Below are 24410 nucleotides of genomic sequence, written 5' to 3'. Positions count from 1 at the left end.
AAAAAATATTCTTATATTCATAAACACAGCTATGATTCAGATCTACAGCAAATGATTGAAATGAAATGTCCAAAATATTTGGTTTGTCCTTTCTGTATTATATACCGCCACAGTTACAACATTGAGAATGTCCCTGAGGCTCAACTGGTAGCGGCCAAACAGTTGAGCTCCTATTTCCAATTGTAACTTGAAGACCCTAGTCTGGGGGTCAGGACATCTCCGTTGGGGCTGCACTGTCTTTCGGAAGGGACGTTGAATGGGGGTCCCATGTTCGAGGCTGTGCCTCAAGCATGTTTAAGAGCAACCTCTCTCTGTAAGAATATACCCTGCTACTGAAACAGCAAGGAAACTTGCTGCCTTATGTACCACTTGGCACTATAAGGGTCTGAACAAACGAACGAATGTTACAACATTGTTGTGTATCCTTGAGACACTGCACTTTGGTCAACAGACATTGTTTGGTCTTTTTAAGTGTCTCCAACCAGCAAACAACGCACTAATCACTCGTCCCCTTGTCTTCTTATCAAGATGCTATCTTAACAGTTATGTTATGTAAACTTTACATTGCAGGCTATGTTATAGCAACAAGTGCCTGTTTACACTAAAGTTATAACCTTTAAACCCCCATTCCACTGGGGCGGAGACTTCCCTGCGATCGCACTGCAACCTAAACTGCGACAGATCGCTTAATAAATTTCACAGATTTAAAAAACAAATTTTTTAACGCTTTGTGTGCTTTGTTATCTTTTCAGTCATACTTTTTCATCTTGCATGATATTCCAATTATGAAATCAAGGGTTGAAATCATCCAATTTAGGTTGCAGCGAGTTCGCAGTGCAGTCACCATCTAGGGGAATGGAGGCCTCTAATCATGTTGTACAGGTTTGACTTCTAGTGACCACCTCTGCATAAGGACCACCAGGCCATCGTAACCACTTTTAAATGGTTCCTCATACTATTTTTCCTATGGACCACAAAGCTATAAACGACCTACCTTACTGTGAACATTTTGTCAAGTCCCTTGAGTGGTTAGTATAGACAGATTTGACTGAAGTTTTCATGAAACTTTTCTTTTCTAGTCGTTCAATTTAAAAGGTAAGGTTGACTTCTGTTGCAAAAGAATTCAGTGATGACACGTATCAATAAAAGATGAATCTCACAAAATGAAATGAAACTTTCAACAAGTGATGTTACAGGTTTGATTTCCAATCAATCAAGCCTTAAATGTACTTCTAAGATACAAAGGCTTGTAAAGCTAAGCAGTGTCTACAGCACGAAATATTCTATCCTCCACACAAAAGACACCGGCACACCTGTCCTACTGTGTCTACCATTAGAAACACCTGTCGTTGCTCTTGTGTTCCTTTCCTCCAGCAGGATACAGGTGTTGACAGAGGTTAATCCAGGTCAACTACATGTATATTTAGATTTGAACTCTGACCCTTGAAGGTGAAGGCTTTTCTTTTCTGGCACACAGTAAGTAACTACATGACAGTTTTTGTACAAAATGTAAAAAGATCTTATCAGTGTGTAAATATAGACAGGGAACCACTGAAACACATGAGGCGAGTAGCATGTCTCCTGGCTCCCGGGGATCGAACCCAGGCCCGCCAGCGCACAGACTGCACAGCATAACTGCTAGGCTAAAAGATACAGACCCGTTAGACTGGTCAATTAGTGGCGCTTGAACCCCACTGTTACAGTAAGTCACAAGTACAGGTTTGACTGTACATCACTGGTCAGGTGGTTAGGTTTGACTGTACCTTCATGACAGAAATGAATCTCCCCTCTATAACCACCTATTAACCCCTATCTATACCACAGCTGATTTGTCCCCTTACCTCCTAACACTGTCCACCCCACCCTTTCCTACCCCTCACAATGAACCTCCCCTTCACAGCTGGGTGTTAACCACGCCCCCAATTTGTACTACAAACAAGGCCACATGGCCCCCATTATCACAAGCTGTGTTTATTTATTATGTTTCGCCAACGAAACATATTGTTTTTGTAAGGTTTCTTCTTCTTCTCCTTCTTCTTCTCCTTCTTCTTCTTCTTCTGTCAAACCTTCAAATCGCTTCTTCTCGGTCGTCCGTCGACCAAATTAGCTGAAATTTGGTATGCAGGTAGAGTACGTGTATACCCCTAGACCCTTTTAAAATTTTTTTGATATAAGTTTTTAAAATGATTTTATGGAGGTTTTTTGGTCATTTTCAGACAAAAGTCGCACATGATGGCCTCCAGTGCCGTGGTGTTGAAACCTGAGGACCTGAAATTTGGTTTAGTTGTGCATTGGATATTTACCCAAAGGACCCCATTATTTTTTTTGGCATACACTACTTCAAAATGATTTATTTTGCAATTTTTTGATGCAATTTTTGGTTATTTTCTGTCGGGGCCAGCAAGAACTAGGTCATACTGTAACATAAGCCCTCCTACATGTCTGGGACTTAAAACCAAGCAGATGTCAGGGGGTACCTCTACTAATGGTATTACAGAAAGTTATATGTACCTTATGTTACATGGTACGAATGTTATATTTGAGATGTAGGTACCTATAGGAAAGGTGACTACACCTGACAATTACTTATGCTAATGAGGACCTAATTCGCATAATGTATGCATAAAGTTGTATGTCCCTTACCGTACATGCTGCGGATGTCATCTTTGAGATGTAGGTACCTTTAGGAAAGGCGAACACACCAGGCCATAAATTATGCTAATGAGGACCCAATTTGCATAATCGATGCATGAAGTTGTATGTCCCTTACCGTAAAAGCTGAGGATGTCATCTTTGAGATGTAGGTACCTTTAGCAAAGGCGAACACACCTGGCCATAAATTATGCTAATGAGGACCTCATTTGCATGATTTATGCTTAAACTTGTAATTCCCTTACCGGAAAAGCTGCAGATGTCAGATTTGACATGTACGTACCGTTAGCAAAGGTGATCACACCTGGCCATGAATTATGCTAATGAGGACCTCATTTGCATAATTCATGCATAAACTTGTATTTCCCTTACCGTGACAGCTGCGGATGTCATCTTTAAGATGTAGGTACCATTAGGAAAGGTGAATGCACCTGGCCAATAATTATGCTAATGAGGACCTCATTTGCATAATTTATGCTGAAACTTGTATTTCCCTTACCGTACAACCTGCAGATGTCATATTTGAGATGTAGGTAGCTTTAGGAAAGGTGCACACGCCTGGCCATGACATATGCTAATGGAGACCTCACTTGCATAATTTATGCATGATGTTGTATTCCCCTTACTGTAAAAGCTGTGGATGTCATCTTGTACATGTAGGTACATGTAGGAAAGGTGAAAGCACCTGGACATAACTTATGCTCATGAGGACCTCATTTGCATAAATTATGCAGAAACTTGGATTTGCCCAGGAGTTATTTTGGGACAGCCCACTTCTTGCATGAGGAGTATGGGCGAAACATCCTGAATTTGCTCTTAAAGCAAATGACGGCCAGTCTAGTGTAAAAAGCTTGTTTGCTCTAAGGCCTATTTTCAGGACTTACACTATACAGGTGCACAGTTCCGCCATGTTTCTGGCCATCTAGGATCAAACTTTACCATATCTGAACATGCAATGCAAATTCCTGGACTTTCTACCAGTATTTCTACTAATTTCCTCATCTCTTATTTTACAGTTGAACCACATTCACAGGAGATTTCTTGAGAGAACATTTTGAAGCCATCCTTTCCTTTTGAGGGCACTTAACTCTATACTAATATCTTGCTAGAATCCCGCGCCTTTGCAATGCTCCCCCTTGCAATTTAACTGAATCTTTTCATTATAATTATACCATTCATGACAACAGCCTTGCAAAATCTACAGTAACTGCAGTTTTTTTATTGTAACAGAAACAGGGAGCTAGAAGACATAATGATTTTACCTCCCATCATCTGATAGGACTTTACAGTAAATACTGATCCCTCCCTAATGTAACCACAAGCTTGGTCCCCCTTAACAAAAGAAGCATGTTGTTTACACACTTGTCTTAAAGGGGTCATTGACACAGAACTGCTGCAATTCAGTAAAGAAATGCTAACAGAAATGTTTATAGAAACATCAGGTCTTCACAGCTTACAAGTCTATTAACCTTCCACGATATATTGGTGCCTTTTCAAGTCTAGAATCTGCAAATATTCAAGTTGTCTTCTTCTTTGGTTTCTTATTTTTTTAAAGATATTGTGCCAGGTCTGGGCTTGTACGTGCATAAGCAGGACTAGGCAATAAAAGGAGGTATCTTTTTTAAATCATTTAATTTTGAGCACTTTTATTTTCGGAATGACAAAAACTATGATTTTATGATATACATGATTGGCCATATGTTCACCAACCCTAGCATTCTATTATTTTCTGAGCAGCGTTAACGTACTTAACGACGTCATCAACTACGCAGGTCCTGTGTTGTTATCAAGGGCATAACAGGATGCAGACTTTGTTCGCAAGCATGCCACCTGTTGACCTTTGACCTAGTGGCCCTGTCAGTACCACCTGATACACTCTCATACACAATGTGGTGTAATGGTAGACATCTTTTCCATTGTCAGAGATTCAAGTATGTTAGCCTATATTGTTAGAGAGTCACAAATGTTAACCCATATTGTTTAGTAAGTAGAATATTATATATTTATTTTGTATTTCTATTTCGTAGCTATAGTTGACCAGGCAAAAGCCATTGTACTTTTTGTTGTGTCAATATATAGCTTCTATAAAAAGAAAAAGAAATACATGGGATCATTAAAAGTAGGAAATTCTTCTGGAAACACATGAAATAGAACAAAAAGAGAAGCATGAATATGAAAAGGCATAAGAAATAACTTCTACGCACCTATAAGTCTAATAATAAACCATAAGAAAAGTACACTTCAAGTTTATTCATTTGAGCTTCATTATTAATTATCGCTTATAATCTTGTTTAAAAAAACTAGACCTTAACTTATTTGTGACCTCCTCCATAGATTTCTGAAGCTAATGTGCTTTACATGTACAATTGAAGCCACAAAATATCCTTCGACACATTTCTTCATAACTCCTACACAGCATGACAATCATTTCTAGTAAACCTTCCCATAAATTCTCACCATTCCAAAGTCAGGGCTTTAAAAATCAGAAAAAATCCATAAAAGATTCATAGGGTGAATAACCTTTCGGACGTACACTTTTACCAACGTCCTGTTTACCATATAAAGTCGATAACATTCATCCTTTAAAACAACAATGACAAGCAAGTTATAAATCTATCATATGTCACAAACATTTTGGTAATTCTTTTAGGAAAACATTTTCTTTGTTGCATTTATCATTGTAATGATAAGAACAATGTCTAAATACTAGGAGACAAACACAACTGCCTTCACCACTGAGACCCAAGTCAAATTCTTGTACGATATGAGAAGAAAATTACTCAACAATCACTAAAATTCTTTTAGGGAAACATTTTCTTTGTTGCATTTATCATTGTAATGATAAGAACAATGTGTTTACAAGAAGAGAAACACAACTGCCTTCACCACTGTGCCCAAAGTCAAATTCTTTTACGATACAATAAAAAAATTGCTTCACAAACACAACACAGACATACCAAATTGTACCATATCTTGTTATAAATATCTCTCCTTCCCTCGGTATCATAAAAGCCTTCATATCTGTTATATAACAGATCCCTTGGACGTAATTATCTGCTTGCTAGATGTGTACATAGGAGATAAAGTGTCCACCGTTCCTGTGATATTGCAGTTTTCTGCTGGAAGTGCACACAGCACAGTTTGAAGTGGACCTTTATCTAAATGGGCCTTATCTCGCAAGTATGGCTGGTATGTTCACAGCAGGTTACTTTCACATAGGGACGTCCATGCTCATAGCCAGGATTTTGCTTCAGGGTTTCTTGTGAAGAATTTTTGGGACATCCGATTTGTAGGGGGATCCAGGGCCAAATTTCAAACCCTCTAAAATGGCATTTTCTGCATTTTGAGAGGATTTGCTGACCAGATCATATGCAAAACTCTCAGCACTCATAACACATCATACGACAAAAATAGTTACTCAAGCATATGGATAAAAATTTGAAACAGTCAATAACACAACATGGTAAATTCAACAACATACTTGATGTCAAATTCAACCACCTGCCAATTCCACCAAATACAGAAACTCCACTAGCTCTCATCAACAAGCACAGTGAATAGCTTAACGTCCCATCCTAAAGACTGCAACCCTTTCCAGTAGTATCGTGACACTCGATGAATGTTCATCGCCAATGGTTTGCATTTAAACTGAGATGACCCACTTTCCTTTCTTTACCTGTAAGCTATTACCTTGATACGCCATTGTCTGGCTGCTACATGAAATGATGACGTATTGCGTTTACTGTGCAGAGGAGACAGTATTGTTACAGACTGGCATTCAGCATTTTGATAGTGGCACGTACTGATATATAGACAGGCATTGTGCATGGCTACTCTTTCATCAGATTCTGTTCCAGTAAAAAGATGCCCTGACAGTTATTCAGTTATATCAAGGAGGTTCAAATATGTAATACAACAGCTTTATGACATACAAATAAAGGTGGATACTCTTTAATCTCTACCAGGGCTGTCTCAAGGACCCGTCCCGAGGGCGGAAATTTTCTTGTTGGGAAAGACATAAATTGCAACTCATTTGTCCAAGAAATCTGAACTTCAATTTGATGAAAATGTATTTTCTTAAACTTTTAACTGCTGCTAACTCTGTAACCAATAGGGAATTTTGGGTGTCAAACAGCTACTTTGGTGTGCTAAAGGTTAAGATGACAGATTTAACAGCCAAAATTAACAACATGGGCTCCCAAACAATGAGTGGGACAGCCCTGATCTATACCGGTAAAAAGATATATTGACAGTTATTCAGTTATTGCCATCACATATGTAATACAGCTTTATGGCAAAAAATTAAGGGCATTCTTAAAGACAGTCGTGGGCACGTCATATAAAATTCAGCTCTCTTATAACGGAAAAGGTTGTAGCAAATCTTTGTCTACAGTCAGTTCTGTCAAAGCCTCAATGAAAATCAAACGACAAAATAATTGTACATGTGTGACCCTATAGTTAGAGGACAGTGCCATTTCTACAGAATTTGAATCATAATTTTGAGGATGTATGGACTACCAAGGCCAGCCCTGATCAAGACTAAAACGGTGGCTGTTATGTGAGGTTAGTAATCTTAATTCTTGAACCTGAATCACAATGTCTAAATCTAACCCCATCACTTATAATTCAAATTATACAAATTGAGAATAGTGAAATAAAACAAATGTATCACATTACAATCTCTCCTCAAAATTACTTGAATTCCCAGACTAGTGCCAGCCCTGAGTTTCTGGTGGCCCCTCCTAAGCAAGCGTCCATGAATGAGTAATGACCGACAAGGCCTGAGGGTCCAGGGGGCAGGTGCCCATACAGAATTGGCCAAAATTATCCCCAATCCTAAAAATTTCATGTCCTTATCGAGCGCTTGCCTGACTCAAAGAATCACTTAACCATCAGACTGCTAAGGTAACCATTTTATAAGACATAAAACATAATGATTCCATGATATCAAATGACCAACAAGACCTGAGAATTGGTCAAAATTATCCCCAATCCTAATTTCATGTCCTTATCGAGCGCTTGCCGGACTCAAAGAATCACTTAACCATCAGACTGCTAAGGTAGACATTTTATAAGAAATAAGGCAAATGATAATTTCATCATGTCTCCTGCTCATTTTCTATACAGTACCTGAATATCATCTTACATTGTATGACCATGTAAGAAGCTACCACATGCAAAATAGCCAGACTTTACAGTAGTTATAACACACAAGCCATTTTTTCAAGATATAGGATCAAACAAAGATACCTGTTAATTTTCAGAACCAATGTATTCAAAATGCATAGACTCTATGTTGTACAAATCTTTATCAAAAACATTTCATCCAAACAAATTCATTTAGCTATCAGAGAAATGCTAAAATGTTGGTACCATTTTTTTCATATCATAACTATGTATATGATATTCAAATCGCCTGCTTCCTTCTTTAGCTCTGAAACATTTTTCTGATGCTGATTTTTTTCAATCAAAATTTCCCAACAATCAGATTCTTCTTGGTCAGTTATTTAGTGCCTAACTTTGTTAAAGCAGCTTTATTGTATTAGAGATAAACAAAAGATTGATTAACATATTGATTGATACTTGTCAATTAAAGAATATTGTCTAGGCACTCTGACTTTCTTCATAGATATTAACTAGGTTCATATTGACTATCGTAAACAATAAAGATTTTAATCTAGTTATGATTGACTAGAGGGATACTTTGCTATCAGAAACAATAGAACTTCCATCAGGACACTTTTCATATGAATCAGGTAAATACATGGATGAAACAATTTCTTAGTCTTAAGTGAAAGGTTTGTATTCTGTTATTTCAAGAAAATTGTAAAACTATTAACAATCAGAACTATAGAACTGAATCTATTTGAAACACTTTGAAATGAACGCCACCATCCAAAAATCATTCTTCTTCTATGTGTCTACTTAAACCAAATTGTACAACTACATCATGCCATGAATGTATTTTACAACAACCAAAGCTTGGACGGAAACTAAACTGAAATTTTCCAAATAACAGCTTCAAAACAGCTTCATATCAACTTCAACAAAATTAACCTACATTTCTACATCACATCGTGAACGGATTTAAAAACAACAAGAGCTGGGACAGAATCTATCTGCATGAAAACTGCACTTTTTCTGAATCAACTTCAACAAAATTGTACAACTACATATACATTATGACGTGAACGGATTTACAACAACTAGGGCTGGGACGGAATCTATCGTTCTGGACGGAGACGCTGATATCGTCATAATCAAATGAAACGCTGTCGGATTCCAGGGCTGGGTCCACCTGGGGCTTATCTGTAAGGGCTGGTGTGATGTGTCTGAAAATTAGACTGATATTGATATCAATTATACAGCTGTGCAGCAGGAAAACAGTAGTAGAAAAAAACCTTCTTTCTTTGTATTCTTCTTTTTTCGTATTCTTCTTTGTTAATATTCTTTTCCGCTGCAATGCTGTTTTAATTTCTGTATGTGTCAGTTCCTGAATAAACATTTTATTAAGGATATTCAGAAAAATATCATATTTTTTTGTATGGGCTGGCGAATTACTAGATTAATTTACTGAGTCTGTTAGGAATATATATTCATGAGAGTTACATAATGAACAGCCATCCTTTCTAGTCACAAACTAATATTAGGATTGCACTAAAATGAACAATTCAAATGGAAAAATATTATTGTCTCAAATGAAGACAAATATGCAACTACATTGTATAACAGCAGCACCAAAAAAGTACAATTCCAAATTCACCTCCATTTTGTATTTACAGTATGTCAAATTCTACGCGATGGAATCTGCTTCCGACCTTTGACCCGACAGGATTTTATGCGGCTACGACATAGTGGCATGGCACTAAATATTTGATGAGGTGAAATCATTCAGAAACTGGGATAATTACAGCATGTGCACAGCAGTTTCACCTACATGGGCTATACCAAGGTAGTCTCTTGGTTAAGACTGATTAAAATTGGATATGCAAGTCTCTAACTCTAAGAGCAAGGCTGGTTTTTAAGGTACATGTACATGAATATACCTGCCCCTATGTTCCAACACTCCTATGTTAGGGTTAGGGGATGTTGGAACATATAGGGGCGTTGGAATATAGGGGTGTCCGAACATAGACGTCGGAATATAGCGGCATAACCTTCCAAGGCTGATGATGATGATGATGAAAATAACATAACATTTACATTCTAAAGTCATTTCCAAGAAAGGAGAATATTCAATGTCTTCAATACATGTAACTTAAAATTAAACGGTTGCCATGTTGAAAAAACTTTTTCTACGAAATTCAAATGGACTGCCTTGAACTAATTAGTAAATATAATTTATATATAAAGGATTCAACAGTGAAACATAATGTATAATGCTGAGAAACAACAAATAAAATTGTTGTGGCCTATAGGCCATTGCCCTGTGGATCATTTGAACTCACGACTCTGAGTCATTTTAATCCGTACTAACGCCTTTGTGAAATATCAACCAAGTGGTATCAATTCATTTTTAGTAAGAGTAGACCTTGAAAACACATTCTCATGACAATCTTTTATCAATCAAGATTGCTTTGGAAGCTATTCAGACTTTCATTTCTATTATTAGACCATGAATGGAATCATAATCCATACTGTTTGTATTACTTTTGTAATACCGTCATGCACACACCTTATCAAAAGCACATTCTAATGGTTATAAATACTCTACATAAATCATAGTGAAACATTAGTGCAGCAAAAACTTAAGGTGCCAATGTTTCCAATAATTACGGACAAAAACTCTTTTTTTGCCAAATCTGGAAAAAGCATGTTTCAGTTTCACAACACTTTTGGTGTCAGGTGGCCTAATGGTAGGGAGTTTGGCTCAGAACCCAGAGGTCCAGGGTTTGAATCCCCTGACATGCTCCGACGTTGTGCCCTTGGGAAAGGCACTTCACATAGAATATCCTCCCTTCACTCAGGTGAAAATGAATACCTAGTTTCGGTTAGGGACATCCCTGGGATAGGACGTTAAATGGAGGTCCTGTGTTTGAAGACAGACACACCTCAAGCACCTAAAAGAACCCACCACACTTGTCTAAAAGAGTAGAGGTACTTTTCGGTGTGAGTGGATCAAAACCTGGGTACCTTATGTACCATGCCAGATCGATCATCATCATGGGCACTAAAGGAATTCTTTCTTTCTTATCAATAATTGTAATGGTACTAACATAAATTGTAAAACTGCCACACTTTGCTCTGTGGAGATGCTACCAAATGTGTACAAAGTTGAAGTGTTTTACAACCCAACGGCAAGCAGACACTACAACCACTCCAGCACGCAGACAATAGAATAATTTGCGGACCAAATTTGGCCCCAGTCTCTTCCAGCCCTTTGTTTACGTTGCTAGGTTATGACAACAAAGCCACGAATGCATCACGCTAGCGATCTCTGACCACGACGTGACCTCTTGTTCGTTTTTGTTCTCGAAACTTGTTAGCAGAGTGGCGAATGTCGTAGCGAACAACGGGCGCAAGCAGCGGACTTGTTAAACTCGTAATCTAATCCGAGCGTCCGCTCTGTTTTCAGGACAACCCGACCTTAAAGTTTGTTGTTACTAACCCCTGAATAAACAAGTTACCTGTTTGTTTATTTTGCAATACCTGAAAGCACCTCTAGCTTGTTGTGTTCCAAACATGTCAAGCCGACAGAGATCTCCATAGCCTTGCACTTTTAATTATCTCTCCACCACTGAATGAGCAGGTTTTCTATTTGTTTACTTTAACAAAAGCACCTGAGTAGTTGTTTTCAAAACATCTGTGCCAGTCAAATAAAGGAAGACCTTCATAGTCTTGTACAGTATGTTGTCTTCTAAAACCACCTTCAAACAAATTCTGCCTAAATTCTATGAAGGATGAGGATATGTGAAGATTATGGATCGGAAAGTGATATTAAACAAGAAAAATTAACAGTAAAAGAACAACAATGAAAAAAAAAGATGTTTTTTCTGCTGATTAGAAAAAGAATATACCAACATGTAGTCAGGTAATGCTATCAACTCAAACTTGATTTTTCCTTTTTCAGAATTAGACATTTTTGATACTTGTATACTTTGAATTAAAGACTAACAAAACAATAGTGGTACAGGTGTATTGATATATACATATGCATTGCTTTCAAGTTGTTGATATAACCCTTTCTGATGAACAGTTTGCGTATTCTTTTCATGAACTGTGTTTCTATGAAAACAAACAGTTCTATTTACTGTCTTTTTTATAATCCGGAGATCCTATTGTAAATATAATGATAAGAATATTGTGGATACAAACCTTAAAGCTTCTTTAAATGTCAGGAGTTATATTTTGTTGAATCAACAAATAGTGTGATGTGTACTAGACATTGCTGCAAGATAATTAATTACAATACAAGGTACGTCACATACCAATTCCTTGTAGAAATATGACATCAGGAGCATGTAGATGACATGTTTTATAATGAAAATGAAAAGTTAAATCCGAAAGTGTAAACGTTTCATGTTAAATCAGACTATGGGGAGGGGGGCTGTGCACTTCATGAAATCTATTTTATGTAGGCAGGTATATTCTCACTTGTAACAGCATAGTTATACATCGATCAGTAAGATTTCATTTTTAGATACTTCTGAGATTGTTCTGATGGCATATTTTCTGCAAAAGCCGACTTAAAAACCATAAACTTCTTATTACATACAGTTCTTCATACCAGCATATTGATATGGTTCAATATGGGTGTTCTGGACTGTGTGATATTTTGGGTTGTCACACGGGCTTCTACTAGTATCACATGGCTTCCATAAAATCATTCTAACATAATTTACTTGCGCTGTCCAAAATCCAAATACCAGATTTGGACATTAGAATTGTATTTTGTTTGAAGACACCAAATTTTCTCAACTTCTGGCGCATTTTGCATTGAAATGTGTGTTTTCCCGGGAGGGTATGACATAAATGAAATGCAACACGGTGTATTCCGCATCACCCTCGGTCCCGGCCCTCCCGCGAGTCAGGCTGCTACCTTAGGTGATACGTAATACACCGTATTGTATTCTATATATATCATCCTCCCTGGCAGTATATGTACAGGTGTGAATTCATAGACTATCATATATGATGATAAATTGCTATATTAATAATACATGCCTGCATACACTGACAACTATCACTAATAGCTACCTGTCAAAAATCTCTCGGTCACTTACATGTAAGAACTCGAAAAATATATTTGGTAGAATAGTACCTATAGTACTAAATAAATCTAAATTCTAAGACTACATTTTAATGGTAAATTCTCTATATATAGCATGAACGAATGGTGTGATATTGAAAAGTGTGCTTTTTCACATGACATTTGACACTACAGGTTGATGTGTAGGGCTTTCGAGTGAAAGTGCCGCTGAAAAGTACACATTTCTCATCTTTTTGTATTGATAAAATATTATTGTAATAATTACATCTACCGGTAGTTACATGTTAATTTGAGTTTCAAACAGAATAGCCTCAAATTCTAGAGAGAGAGAAAAAATGACACATAATTGGTTTATTGACAAATTGGTAGATACATACATGTACACATTGTAGCCAAATAATAGATTTTTCAACCCGAATCGAAAGACAAATTTTTCAGTACAGTCAAACCTGCCTAGGCGACCACCTTTTCAACGCGACCACCTGGCCATGGCGACCGCTTTTTCTCGGTCCCGAAAATTTTCCCCATTGGCACAAGCATTAAGCCGCCTGCCCAAGGCGACCACCCGTCCAACGCGACCGCGACCGCCACGAATTGGGACCGCACAGAGCACAATCCCTGCCCTTGGCGGCCGCCTAATTTTCAAGCGTGTGGTAACATCGAATCATTTTGCTGTCGGATTTCACAGAAATGTTTTCAAGACTTTGAAGGACAAAAATAAGGACAAAAATATATGGAATAGTAATGTTATAGCATCGATTCCTCCATGAAGTGTTTAATAAAACGTTCCCCCTATAAACATTTGTAAAGACAAATGTTTGTGATGTTGTTGTGCCTATCGTAATCTTATAGTTTACCGCAAACTCAGTTTGGTTTAAACTCAATTTTCAAAACGAATACGTAGTGCATGGCGTCAAAAAGTCAGATTTCGCAGAAACTACTATCTATTTCTTGTATTTTCAACAAAAATCCGTCTGTGTCTTACTAAATTCCGCAGAAAAATGACTTCGCGGCGGACAAAACATCGGGCGAGAAATATTGTTCCTTGGTCCCGACACCATCTTGGATTTGGCGCGGCCCGGATTTGGCGTACCACTGACCTTTCTAAAACACGTTACTTTTGTGTATGACTGAGAACTGAACCTGGTGGGGGTCATGTTGTCAAAATTCACATAAATTTCCATCCATTTACGTACTGTATTGAAAACCTCGACCTGTAAATATGTGAGTGGAATCCTCTTCATGGCGACCACCTGTCCATCGCGACCGTTTTTGCTCGGTCCGCTGGGTGGTCGCCTTGGGCAGGTTTGACTGTATTTTCAATGACTTGACAGTACTGTTTGAAACACAACTTTGCAATATCTATTTTACATTTTCATTAGCTTTTAGTACGTATAGGTTACATAACATGTAACAGGAGCCATGGACCAATATACATTATCACATTCATAAGAAAACATGGTACCCAAAAAAGCTCTTGTTCTATTTTTTCCTTGCCTTAATACATAGATGCCTAGCTCTAAAAAGCACACTGTATAAACATAACCTTTGCACAACTATATGGAAAAACAACAGTAGCATATAAATAGCCACTAAGAATAAAGCTATTGACATTATAGTATATACCATATGGGGATATAAAAAGGAAGGGCAGTGCTCAAGGAAAGATTACTTAGCTGTAGCGACATTCACTTTTTGTATGTCGGTCAGGACAGTCTTCTTTTAAGTTTTACATGAATAGAATGTGTGTTGTGGTCATCTAAAAATTTGCATGTCTGACATCAAAATGAGGATAAAGATAGCAATACAAAGTCAAAATGCTTTTTTTTCTCTTCTGTCTTTCAGATCATATTTGAGCAAAGAAGCTTTTTGTCACTTTGACATATATAAAAGAATGTGCGTTTTGGTTACTTAAAAATATGCATGTCTGACATCAAAATGAGGATAAAGGTATTTGCTTTTCTTTCTGTTCCTTTTTTTAAAATCATATTTGAGTAACAAAGCTTTTTGTGAATTTGATATCATATATATGATATATCAAAGAGGTCTGATGCTTTAAAGTCTTTGCATGAAAATCCTGGGCTAAAAATACTGTTTCTTGCAATAAATATCCAATTCCCAAATCCAAATATCTACAGACTTCAAAGTTACAAGTTGCTAATTCTTTTCAGTAATCTCAATTTTCTACAAATCAAAGGTAGCAGAGGCTTTTTTCTAGCCATCAAATCTTATAACATTTAGCAATACAAAAAATATTGGTAGAATTGGAAGTTACAAGTAACAAGTTAATTCTTTTCAGTGATCTCACATTTTTTCTACAAATTACAGGTTTGTGGTGGACATTTCCATCTCTCAAATTTTCTAACAAAGTGATAAAAAAAGAATCTCGCAAACAATGAAAGCCAACAGCAAGGACAGAGCCACACCCAATATCAGCATACGGTATTTGTCAATCTGGTTTTCTCATCTGCCTCTTAATTAACGAAGTGATGGATGGAACAGAACTAATTTCCAGGGGAGGGGATGGGTGCTGTTTTTGCGAAATAGCATTAGGGATCAAAATGGGAGGGACTGCCTATTGTCACTAATACATAATTAAAATGTGCCTTTTTTGTCCATTTACTGCTTGTACTAATGACCATTTTCTACACCTGAAATAGGAACTGCCTATTGTCACTAATACACAACTAAAAATCTTTATTCTATTGTTTAATTGTTTTTTCCTAATTAGCATTTTCTATCCCTGAAATACGGACTGCCTATTGTCACCAATAAAGAACAATAATGTGGTTAGTCGTTTATTGTCTTTACTAATTACCATTTTTATACCTGAATTAGGAGATGTATGTGGCCTCTGTGCCAACACTGGCTACCAATTGCAAGATGGAAGTCTATCTTACCATTTAACCTGTATCATAGGTTTTCGACATGTTGTACAACTGATATGTCAATTTCTATTCGTTTATTGCCTTTATCAATTACCATTTTCTATGCCATAATTAGGGGATGTCTGCATCCAATCTGGATATCAAGATGGAAATCTATTTTTACCATTAAACTGTATCATAGCTTTACAACATTTACTTTATATAAATACAGTTTAAATGTTGTTACGTGGTATAAACTTTTGCACTGTAACAGAATTCAAAATTGCACAAAAATCTTTGGAACAATCGCAGTGGCTGTTTTACAACAGCAAAGATGACACAAAAATACCTGATTTTCAAACCAAATTGAAAAAATTGACCAAAACTCAGATCAGTTGGTAGCAGCCACGTTGTGTACATGGGAATAGCATTATGCTTCATCCTCAGTCTGAGGTTTGGACACTTTACCTTATTGTGTGTACCAAGAAACAAAAACCCCTTTTACAAGTTGTAGGAATTCATTTTTTTTTAAATCATTATTGGGTACGCCAACTACTCCCTCTTCGCAGCCAGGGGCTGAATTACGAGGAGCGCACAATTGACGGGGCTAAATCGCAAGGGTCTGGAGCGGCAGCCATTCGGCGCTAACTCAGGTGACTTCAATACGACAATTGCTCCATGTGCGGCCATATGACTGTAGGTTTTGAACCACTCACACCGGGAAGGACCCCTACTCTTTTCGATAAGTGCGATGGGTTCTTTAACGTGCTCGAGGTGTGGCTCTCCTCAAACACGGGACCTCCATTTAACGTCCTACCTGAGGGACCTATCTATTCAATTCATTTCATCTTATGTAAACAAACCAGCAAAGAAACAACAGTAGCTTATCAGATATCGGACTTGTTTTCTTACGTGCCCTTCACTTTTTATTTGATAAATATCTATGCATGTGTACTTTTGCCAAAATCGATTTACAAATAATACGTGGCTGTCAAAAAAGCAAACACAAACATATCTGATTAGAATAATGACCGTAACCAGTTTCAAACGAATACCTTTGTTACTGTCAATGAAATAGTCTGCCAACATTCAACATATGGTTAGACATTTTTTTAGTGTATTACTTAATGTATGATAAACCATTCATTTACATACCTTTTCATGTAAGGAGACCTACATGTATTGTTCTATTGACAGCCATGGCATATGAACTATGATCAATCAAAGTACCATAATTTCAAAATGGACATGTAGATTTATCTTGAGTCTTACTCGATAATACCATCCACTATACAGACTTAATAGGCTTGAAGGGCACCTCTAGAAAATTTGGGTCAGTCATTTAATGCTCCATATAGGGACTAGATACTAGACCACACAATAGAAAAGAAGAACAGCTGATTTTGATGACTGTGCCCTAGATACCTATCATGATCAAATGTCCATTCTAAAACTCCACACAATATTCATACTTCAGAAACGGTAGAAACTTTAGCTAGCTAAGTATCTTTGTACATCAGAATAGCTTCTGTCTGACAATACATGTATCTTATGCTAAATTCTATGTTAATGTAGGTTTAAGTTACAATGAAACAAAAAGGACTAATATTGCACTGAAAGTTTTATAAAGCTATCCATAACTTAAAAGATTGATGAAGTATATGAACAGTCAAACCTGCCCAAGAAGACCACTCTTGTCTTGATAAAATCTGGTCTGTGTGGACAGGTGGTCACTATAGACAGGGTTCTTAAAGCTTGTGTCAATGGGAAAAATTATCTAAAGGGACCATAAAAAATGGTCACAATGGTCAGGTGGTCCTTTTATAGAGGTGATCACTTGTACAGGTTTGACTGTACATCAATATGTAATGTTATAAAATACCTTAATAGTATCTCAATGTAACACTTAACAGGTGGTTTTGACTATCCTACCAGTATTGTATATATGATATTCCCATTGGTACATGTCGGTATATTCACATGATGAGTGGTAATAATGATATATCATATATAAATGTACAGGTAGACGTGCTACCTATATTGTACGTGTCTAACGGTTTAATCTCATGCGAATAGAAACAGATTGTCCTTTTTATAGAGTTTTAACTTATTCCAGTCTATGGCAACTGGAGAAGTTACGGTCTTCATTGAATACTATGGACAAACATAATCATCAATCTATGTATGAGTGTCGGATCATTGACTTGACTTTTATCTTTCATCTTCATACGTTAACCTTTAGCACACTGAAGTAGCCATTTGGCACCCCATTCTCTATTGGTTACAGAGTTAGGCAGCAGGGAGAAGGTTAAAAATGTTGCAGATTTTCTTGCCATCTTGTCAGTTCTATTTGAGCTAACAAAACAGAGCCTTGCCAGTAACAGAATATCTGGTCCATAAGCGAATACGAATATCTATTGTTGATAGAAAATATCTCAAATACATGGAGCCCAAATTATTGAATTACCTGTTTCAGAAACTGTTATATGAAACCATCTAAATATATGGGCACAGTGAAAATGTATCTAAAAACTGTCAAGAAAGCTGCACTTATATCATAATACCTAAAAGCCATGCTCACAGTAGTACTTTGTCCAAGTAATCTTTAATTTTCAATCACACTTTTAAAGAAATGTAGCACTGCTTTCTGCTTTCATTAAAAATGTCCTGATAAAGAAAAATCTTCTCTTTTTTTTCAATGAGACAACTTAGCAAATTCTACCCTATGGTACTTACAAGTAGAAGTAATGTACCATTTACAGTTGACCAAATGATAATATACTGATACACTGTATTATACAGTAGTGTGGGGAGGGGGGGATATCAGTTCCCCTATACCACCACCATCATCATTTATATCATAGAACAAAGGAGGAAAAAACAGATGAAGAAAACAATCTAGTCCATATTGATTAAGCCTTTGTTGCCAATCGTTTCAATGAGATTAGGTCTATAATTAAAGAATTATGCTCATTTTTGCTATATGCCACACCCTATTTTCATTCACTTCATATGAATTGAAAGGAATTATCTATGATGTTTTATCTCTCCCAGTGTAAGAAATTGACTTCTATAGCTCATTTATTTCAGGTAACTCATTAGTAAATGTTAATTTACTCTAAAGACACCATTCTTTCCTTGATTGCAATCACACAAATGAGTATATACCTGGCTGTCTAACCTAGTATGTATCCATTGAAAATATTTCCCCGAACATCTCTCTTTAAAATGGCCCCCCAAAAAAGTTTTGTGGCAATCCAGATATAATATTTTTTCACATATAAAAAAGAGAAAAGGATTATGTAACAAATACAATATCAGCTTGATCAGTATGCATTTTTAATACAGTACCTGAATTCCTTTATAATCTATGATCTCTTTCAGTCTTTGCTACTATAAAATTATGTAACCCTAACATCTAAATCTTGCTACTAAAACATAAATTTTAAAAAGAATAAAAAACTGGATGAAAATTTGTAAGGTAGCATGTGAAGGTATAACCTAAGATCGCCCCCCTCCCTTCCATACCCGCCCCACCCACCTATCCTGCATATACAGCAAATACTATCATACACAAACCCGTATAACGGTACACCTGTGCGTCGTATACACACAGATACGGGGGATATACGGTGCAATGGTGGGGTGTATACGGGGATATTTTAGGCTAGAACAGAAGAGGGAGATTGTGTACGGTCCAGCCTGAACAGCGGATCAATAATATTTCCGTGCGAGAACGTACTGATGAGGAAAACCCGCCGCCATCTTGGGCCCCCTGGAGGTGCTAGAAAGGGAAAACCACTCTCACTTTCCGCTCTCACTTTTCAGGCGCGGCTCATGTTTCTATCTCAAATTACGTCAACATTTCGAATGCCCAGAAGTCGTGTAGGGGGGTGGGTGAAGGTAATACAATGAGAAATTGGTGTTTTTTAAGGGTTGAAATGTTTGTATTTTCACGTTTTTCGCGATCGAATGCGGCCATAGCTGTGGAAGGTATTTCCAACATGGCGGCCGCCCGGGCTAGGCCACATCTGTGCCGCTACAAGACCGGTTTCTCTCCCCTTCCCTCACAGCTCAGACTAACTAGGGACAACACGGACGCTAAGGGCCTTTAAAGTGCTCTAATAAAAATAGCGGGCGGCTGAAGTATGATTGTTGTGGTGGGGGGATGGGGTCGAGTTGCCGGCCCTGTCTGAAGGTAAACTGTACCACCTGTCTATCCGTTCAGCTTCGATGGACACACATCCAAAATACACCTCAAATCGATCGTCTAAAATTTATTTCAGCATCAAAACCACATCTAAGAGACACCTTACCTATTTCTCAGGCTAAAATATCCCCACGGCTTGCTAGGAAAAATCCCTAATAAGGAGATCGCGATATTTGGGGTGTGTTTTGAAAAAAAAGGCCTCCACAACAACCTGCTAAGTGAGTGATGGTTTCACACCTTTTCTTGATTATAGGACAGAAATAGATACATTTTCGCGCAATATTCCTAGAGAACAATATGTTAGAACATCAGAAAGACAAGAAAAATTATTGATGTGGATAATGGTGGAATATAAAACGTGTGTTTTGTATAGATTTGTCTACGAACGTCATCTTGTAATAAAGGGTGGAGGGGTGAACATACCTGATCACAGCTTGCTCCTTCTCTTCCTCAGCCTTCGCTCTCGCCATAACCTCTTCAATAATCTTCCTCTCCTCGTCGGTGAGGTGCGAGAGATCAGGCTCGGGACAGACACCACCTCCCCCACCCCCCAAGGACGACACCCCGGGGGTGACGGGCAAACTGGCTCGCCGCATCCCCGTGCTCTGCCCTGCCTTCATCTATGTTTCTCCGCCAGCGGGGCCGTTTTAAACTCCTTCTTGGTCGCGTAAAGCTGCTAATAATCGTCCTGCTCTTGTCCTGTGTCCCTTCATGGTTGTGGTAGCATCTCAGGATACCGCAGGGGGTCGGGAGGGGGGTACAAACGGGCGTGCGCCCCTGCTAGAGAGTCTACAGATGCGCAGAAATAGCGACGGAGACCGCTGGTTTTCACAGCAATCAATTGCAACATTAGGGGACAGTACGTTACGCACGCGGACTGGGGGTGGTGGCGTCACTTCCGGTTTGAGCCGGATGTCGGCGTGAATCTCTTCGTTACGCAATTCGGAGCAGAATGAAAGATTTAAAAAAAATGTGGCGATTTGAAACAAAGTCAAACCTGGACTCCACAACGAATAAAGAGACTTTGGGAAGATGGTTACCGAGGACAGGTGGTTACTTTGAAAAAATGGACAGGGCCGTTTTAAAGTTGCCTGGCTGGAGGTGGTTGCCTGCGGGTGGCTTCGCCAGGTGATTACCCAACCAAGTTTGGCTGTAGTTGCAATTTCACAACTTGTAAGACTTAGAAGTACATGTAACTATAAAAATGTGAACTTTGATCGCTAACACCGTGTTTCGTTGATTAAGTGTGTTGTTTGCTTTTTTTTCAACCAGGCTACAATGGAATGTTTGAATGGAATAGCAGGGGTGCTAAAGACAAAAACCCATGATGAAATGTTACGCCGAAGTCTAGCAAAGTAACGATTCTTAGTAGCCCTGACAATACCCTTAACATGCCGTTATATCTGTTTAGATCTGGCACTTATGTTTATATTGTGGTGATCGCACTTGCTTTGTGGTCAGCCTCCAGATAGGACCGTCTTTGATTACCATATGATATATAGTACGAATGAAGTACAGGAATGTACAAAAAGGGAGGGTGGAGCAGTCAATTGTATCTTCCAATATGGAACGAAAAGACAGACGACATGAAAATACTCCCTGGTGGATTCTCTGCACATCAACTGTCGACATATGGCCGAATTTGATTGGCCAATATCGCCTTAGTTTTGCATTCATTTTCTTTGACACAAATCCATTCGTTACAACGTTCCCTAAGTTAGAAATTACCCAGGATCCTGTTTGAAAAACGTTTTAGGTAACGATGTAGTACTACACCTAGGAGTGGACCTGGAAAGATTGCAGGGGGGAATGGAAATGATCGATCTACCATTCCTACAATTGTAGGGGGACCGTGAAATGTTCTTGTCGTTGTCGACGTTTTTGTTGTTTGGGGTGAGGTTTTCTGCAATCTTATAATTATCGTTTCGAAATTTCGAATACAGACAGTTCTTTGCGCCTTTCTGTAATTCATCTATATAAAATCTATAAACCAAAATCCGGTATTCTATCGTTTCTAAATTCCTAGTTATCATACCGCTATTGTATCCATCTTATAGAAAATGCTGTCATACGCCATTTTCTTTAGAATATGATACATCCAAAGTCATTGTCAGTCTGGAATGAGAATACAGTATGTTATATATTTGGACGACTGTTGGCATGTGCATATGTAACGTTACGTCCTCCATATCATTTCAATTAAAGAAATGATGTAATACACTCCTGGGAAATGTACACACCACCAAGAAAAGGCGACCTATGTGATTTGTAACTCTATTCTACTCTGTCTATTCCGCTATTTAGCGTTGTGCTGTTTTTGTACTTATCTATTACTGATGGTACGTCATGTATTATTTTCTGTTGTTTAATGTTACAACGTACGTGCTGTACATGTTTGTATTTGTTTGAACTATGTTTATTCATGAGAAGCTCAAATCGACCTGCAGGTCGTTTTTCGATGAGGTCATTAGGTATGAGTTAAGATAGAATATAACGACTTGAGATACAGATCTGAATTACATCATTAAAATCATAATAAATCTATACACATGTAGTGATATTCTTACACATACAGGCGAACACAAAAACATATACTGTAACAGGTTGAAAGTATCTGTATCAGTATGATAGCCGGTATAAGTGCTATAACCGCCCTTCGGCGTAACAGACCAGCTTCACAGGCACGTGGCGCACCTGTCACACCTACCTTTTGCACGTCTAGCTCAAAGGATCATCTTGAATTATATCAATCTTTGCCGTTTTGCTGAAATGTACATCTTTACGTCATTAAGGTGAATAAAGTAAATATGATAAAGCAAGTACTTCCTTTGGCGACACGATTGATTCATTCGATGAACTGATTTGGTTCTGCGAGATGAAACATTTCGTAACACTGGTCTCAAGCAGGCATATCGGTCGGGCTTGTTTTGTTTTAAGGGCCCTTTCCCTCTTTTGTGTCCTTTTCTGCGTTTGTGATGTGCGCTTTTAATCTTAATTTTTCTATTCAACTCCCGCTACGGAGAGACACTAAAGTGAGAGAGGCGTAGAAACGCAGGAAAAGTCACAAAAGACTGAACAAGTCCTTTACATCTGCTTGGAGATTTGCGTAAGGCCACCTTAGAGAAGCTTTCAACGTTATACTAGTGTCTGAAAATAGTGAATGTTCCGTCTTTTAGTCACAGCACTAGCTACATGCATCGCAAAGCTCTAAACGCAACGAACACAAACTGTAGACATTGTAGGAAATAGCATGAATAGAAACCGTAGCTGAAGATCGAACTTGGCTTTTAATTTTGATTGCATACAAATTTTGCGATATATTTATGTTGACAGGTTGAAAATCTGTACATCGGATATCAAAACGACGTCGAACAGTCTCTTAGGTAACTTCAGGTGCGATATGTTTGTCAGGATGAATGATTGGGAATGGCGCATAGACACACACGCGCGCAGGCGTGAACCAATGTCAGGGTCTTTGAGTAACTGCTTTTTTGGCGAATGTCAGGGTCGTGCAGGAATAGACTACCTTCTACTGTTACTGCGCTATTTTTCTCGCCAAATGGCAATATAGAACGGACGGACCAATCAAGCTCCAATGGGTCTTGGCGTGGATCCTAATTCGTGTGTGGGCGTGTTGTGCACTGAAACGCAAGCTGAGAGTAATACAGTCTCCTGGCTCGCGGGAATCGAACCCGGGCCGCCAGCGCATAAACCCAATGCTAAAAGGACCGCTTGAAACACACTGTTACACTACTCCCCCTTTTAGGAAACCCAAAGTTGGTACATATGGGATTTGAAATATGAATTGACAACGGAGTTGTTTACGTGTTGATACGGTGATCGAAAGTAGAAAGGAAGCAAGAATTGTAATGAAATTGATTTTTGACGTCGTCATGCTCGCTATGTACGTATGGTTGTAGGAGGTTGTCAGATGTGTTGTGAAAGTTGCTACGTCAGAGGTTGAAGGTCACTAAGATTACTATGAAAGGGAGGTCAACAAGATTGCTGTGAAAGAGAGGTCAACTGGAAGAATGCTGTGAAAGATAGGTCAACAAGATTGCTGTGAAAGGGATGTCGGGGTCAACATGATTTGTGTGAAATAAGGGTCGGAGGTCACCAAGATTGTTGTGAAACGAAGGTCGGAGGTCACTGAGAGTTTGCGATTAAACGGAGGTCAACGTTCGCCAAGATTGCTATCCAACGTAGTTCAAAGTTCACGGAGGTCGTGACCGATGCTGTGAACCGCGGCTTTTCGCTGCTGTGGCCGCTGTCCCCCCACCACAAGCCACCGCTGACATATTCCGACGATTGAGCGCCAGTCATTTTAACGAGCATCGCGACCCCCGTCCCGTGGGGTACATTGTACAGGCATCAGAGGGGTCTCAATAATTCATAAAGCCGCGGAGTGCGCTCTCTGTTTCACCGGGTAAAAGCCTCGCCCACTAATGGATAGGCTTCTGTAATAAGCGCT

General features: G+C 38.4%; 1 protein-coding gene across 10 annotated transcripts in view; it reads right to left on the bottom strand.

Annotated features, from left to right (window-relative positions):
- The window catches only part of LOC136424382 (regulating synaptic membrane exocytosis protein 2-like), a 170350-nt gene extending 149545 nt beyond the window's left edge, over window positions 1–20805 (bottom strand). For all 10 annotated transcript variants that reach the window (XM_066412957.1, XM_066412951.1, XM_066412952.1 and 7 more), the window contains exon 1: window positions 20363–20805. In XM_066412957.1, the coding sequence (XP_066269054.1) occupies window positions 20363–20559 (197 nt within the window). In that variant the 5' untranslated portion in view covers window positions 20560–20805. The remainder of the gene's footprint in view (window positions 1–20362) is intronic.
- Between the last annotated feature and the right edge of the window lie 3605 nt (window positions 20806–24410).

Source organism: Branchiostoma lanceolatum, chromosome 18, assembly GCF_035083965.1.
Source record: "Branchiostoma lanceolatum isolate klBraLanc5 chromosome 18, klBraLanc5.hap2, whole genome shotgun sequence".
Taxonomy (NCBI): Eukaryota; Metazoa; Chordata; class Leptocardii; order Amphioxiformes; family Branchiostomatidae; genus Branchiostoma; species Branchiostoma lanceolatum.
The sequence above is the reverse complement of the archived record's forward strand: the minus strand, read 5'-3'. Positions and strand labels throughout refer to the sequence as shown.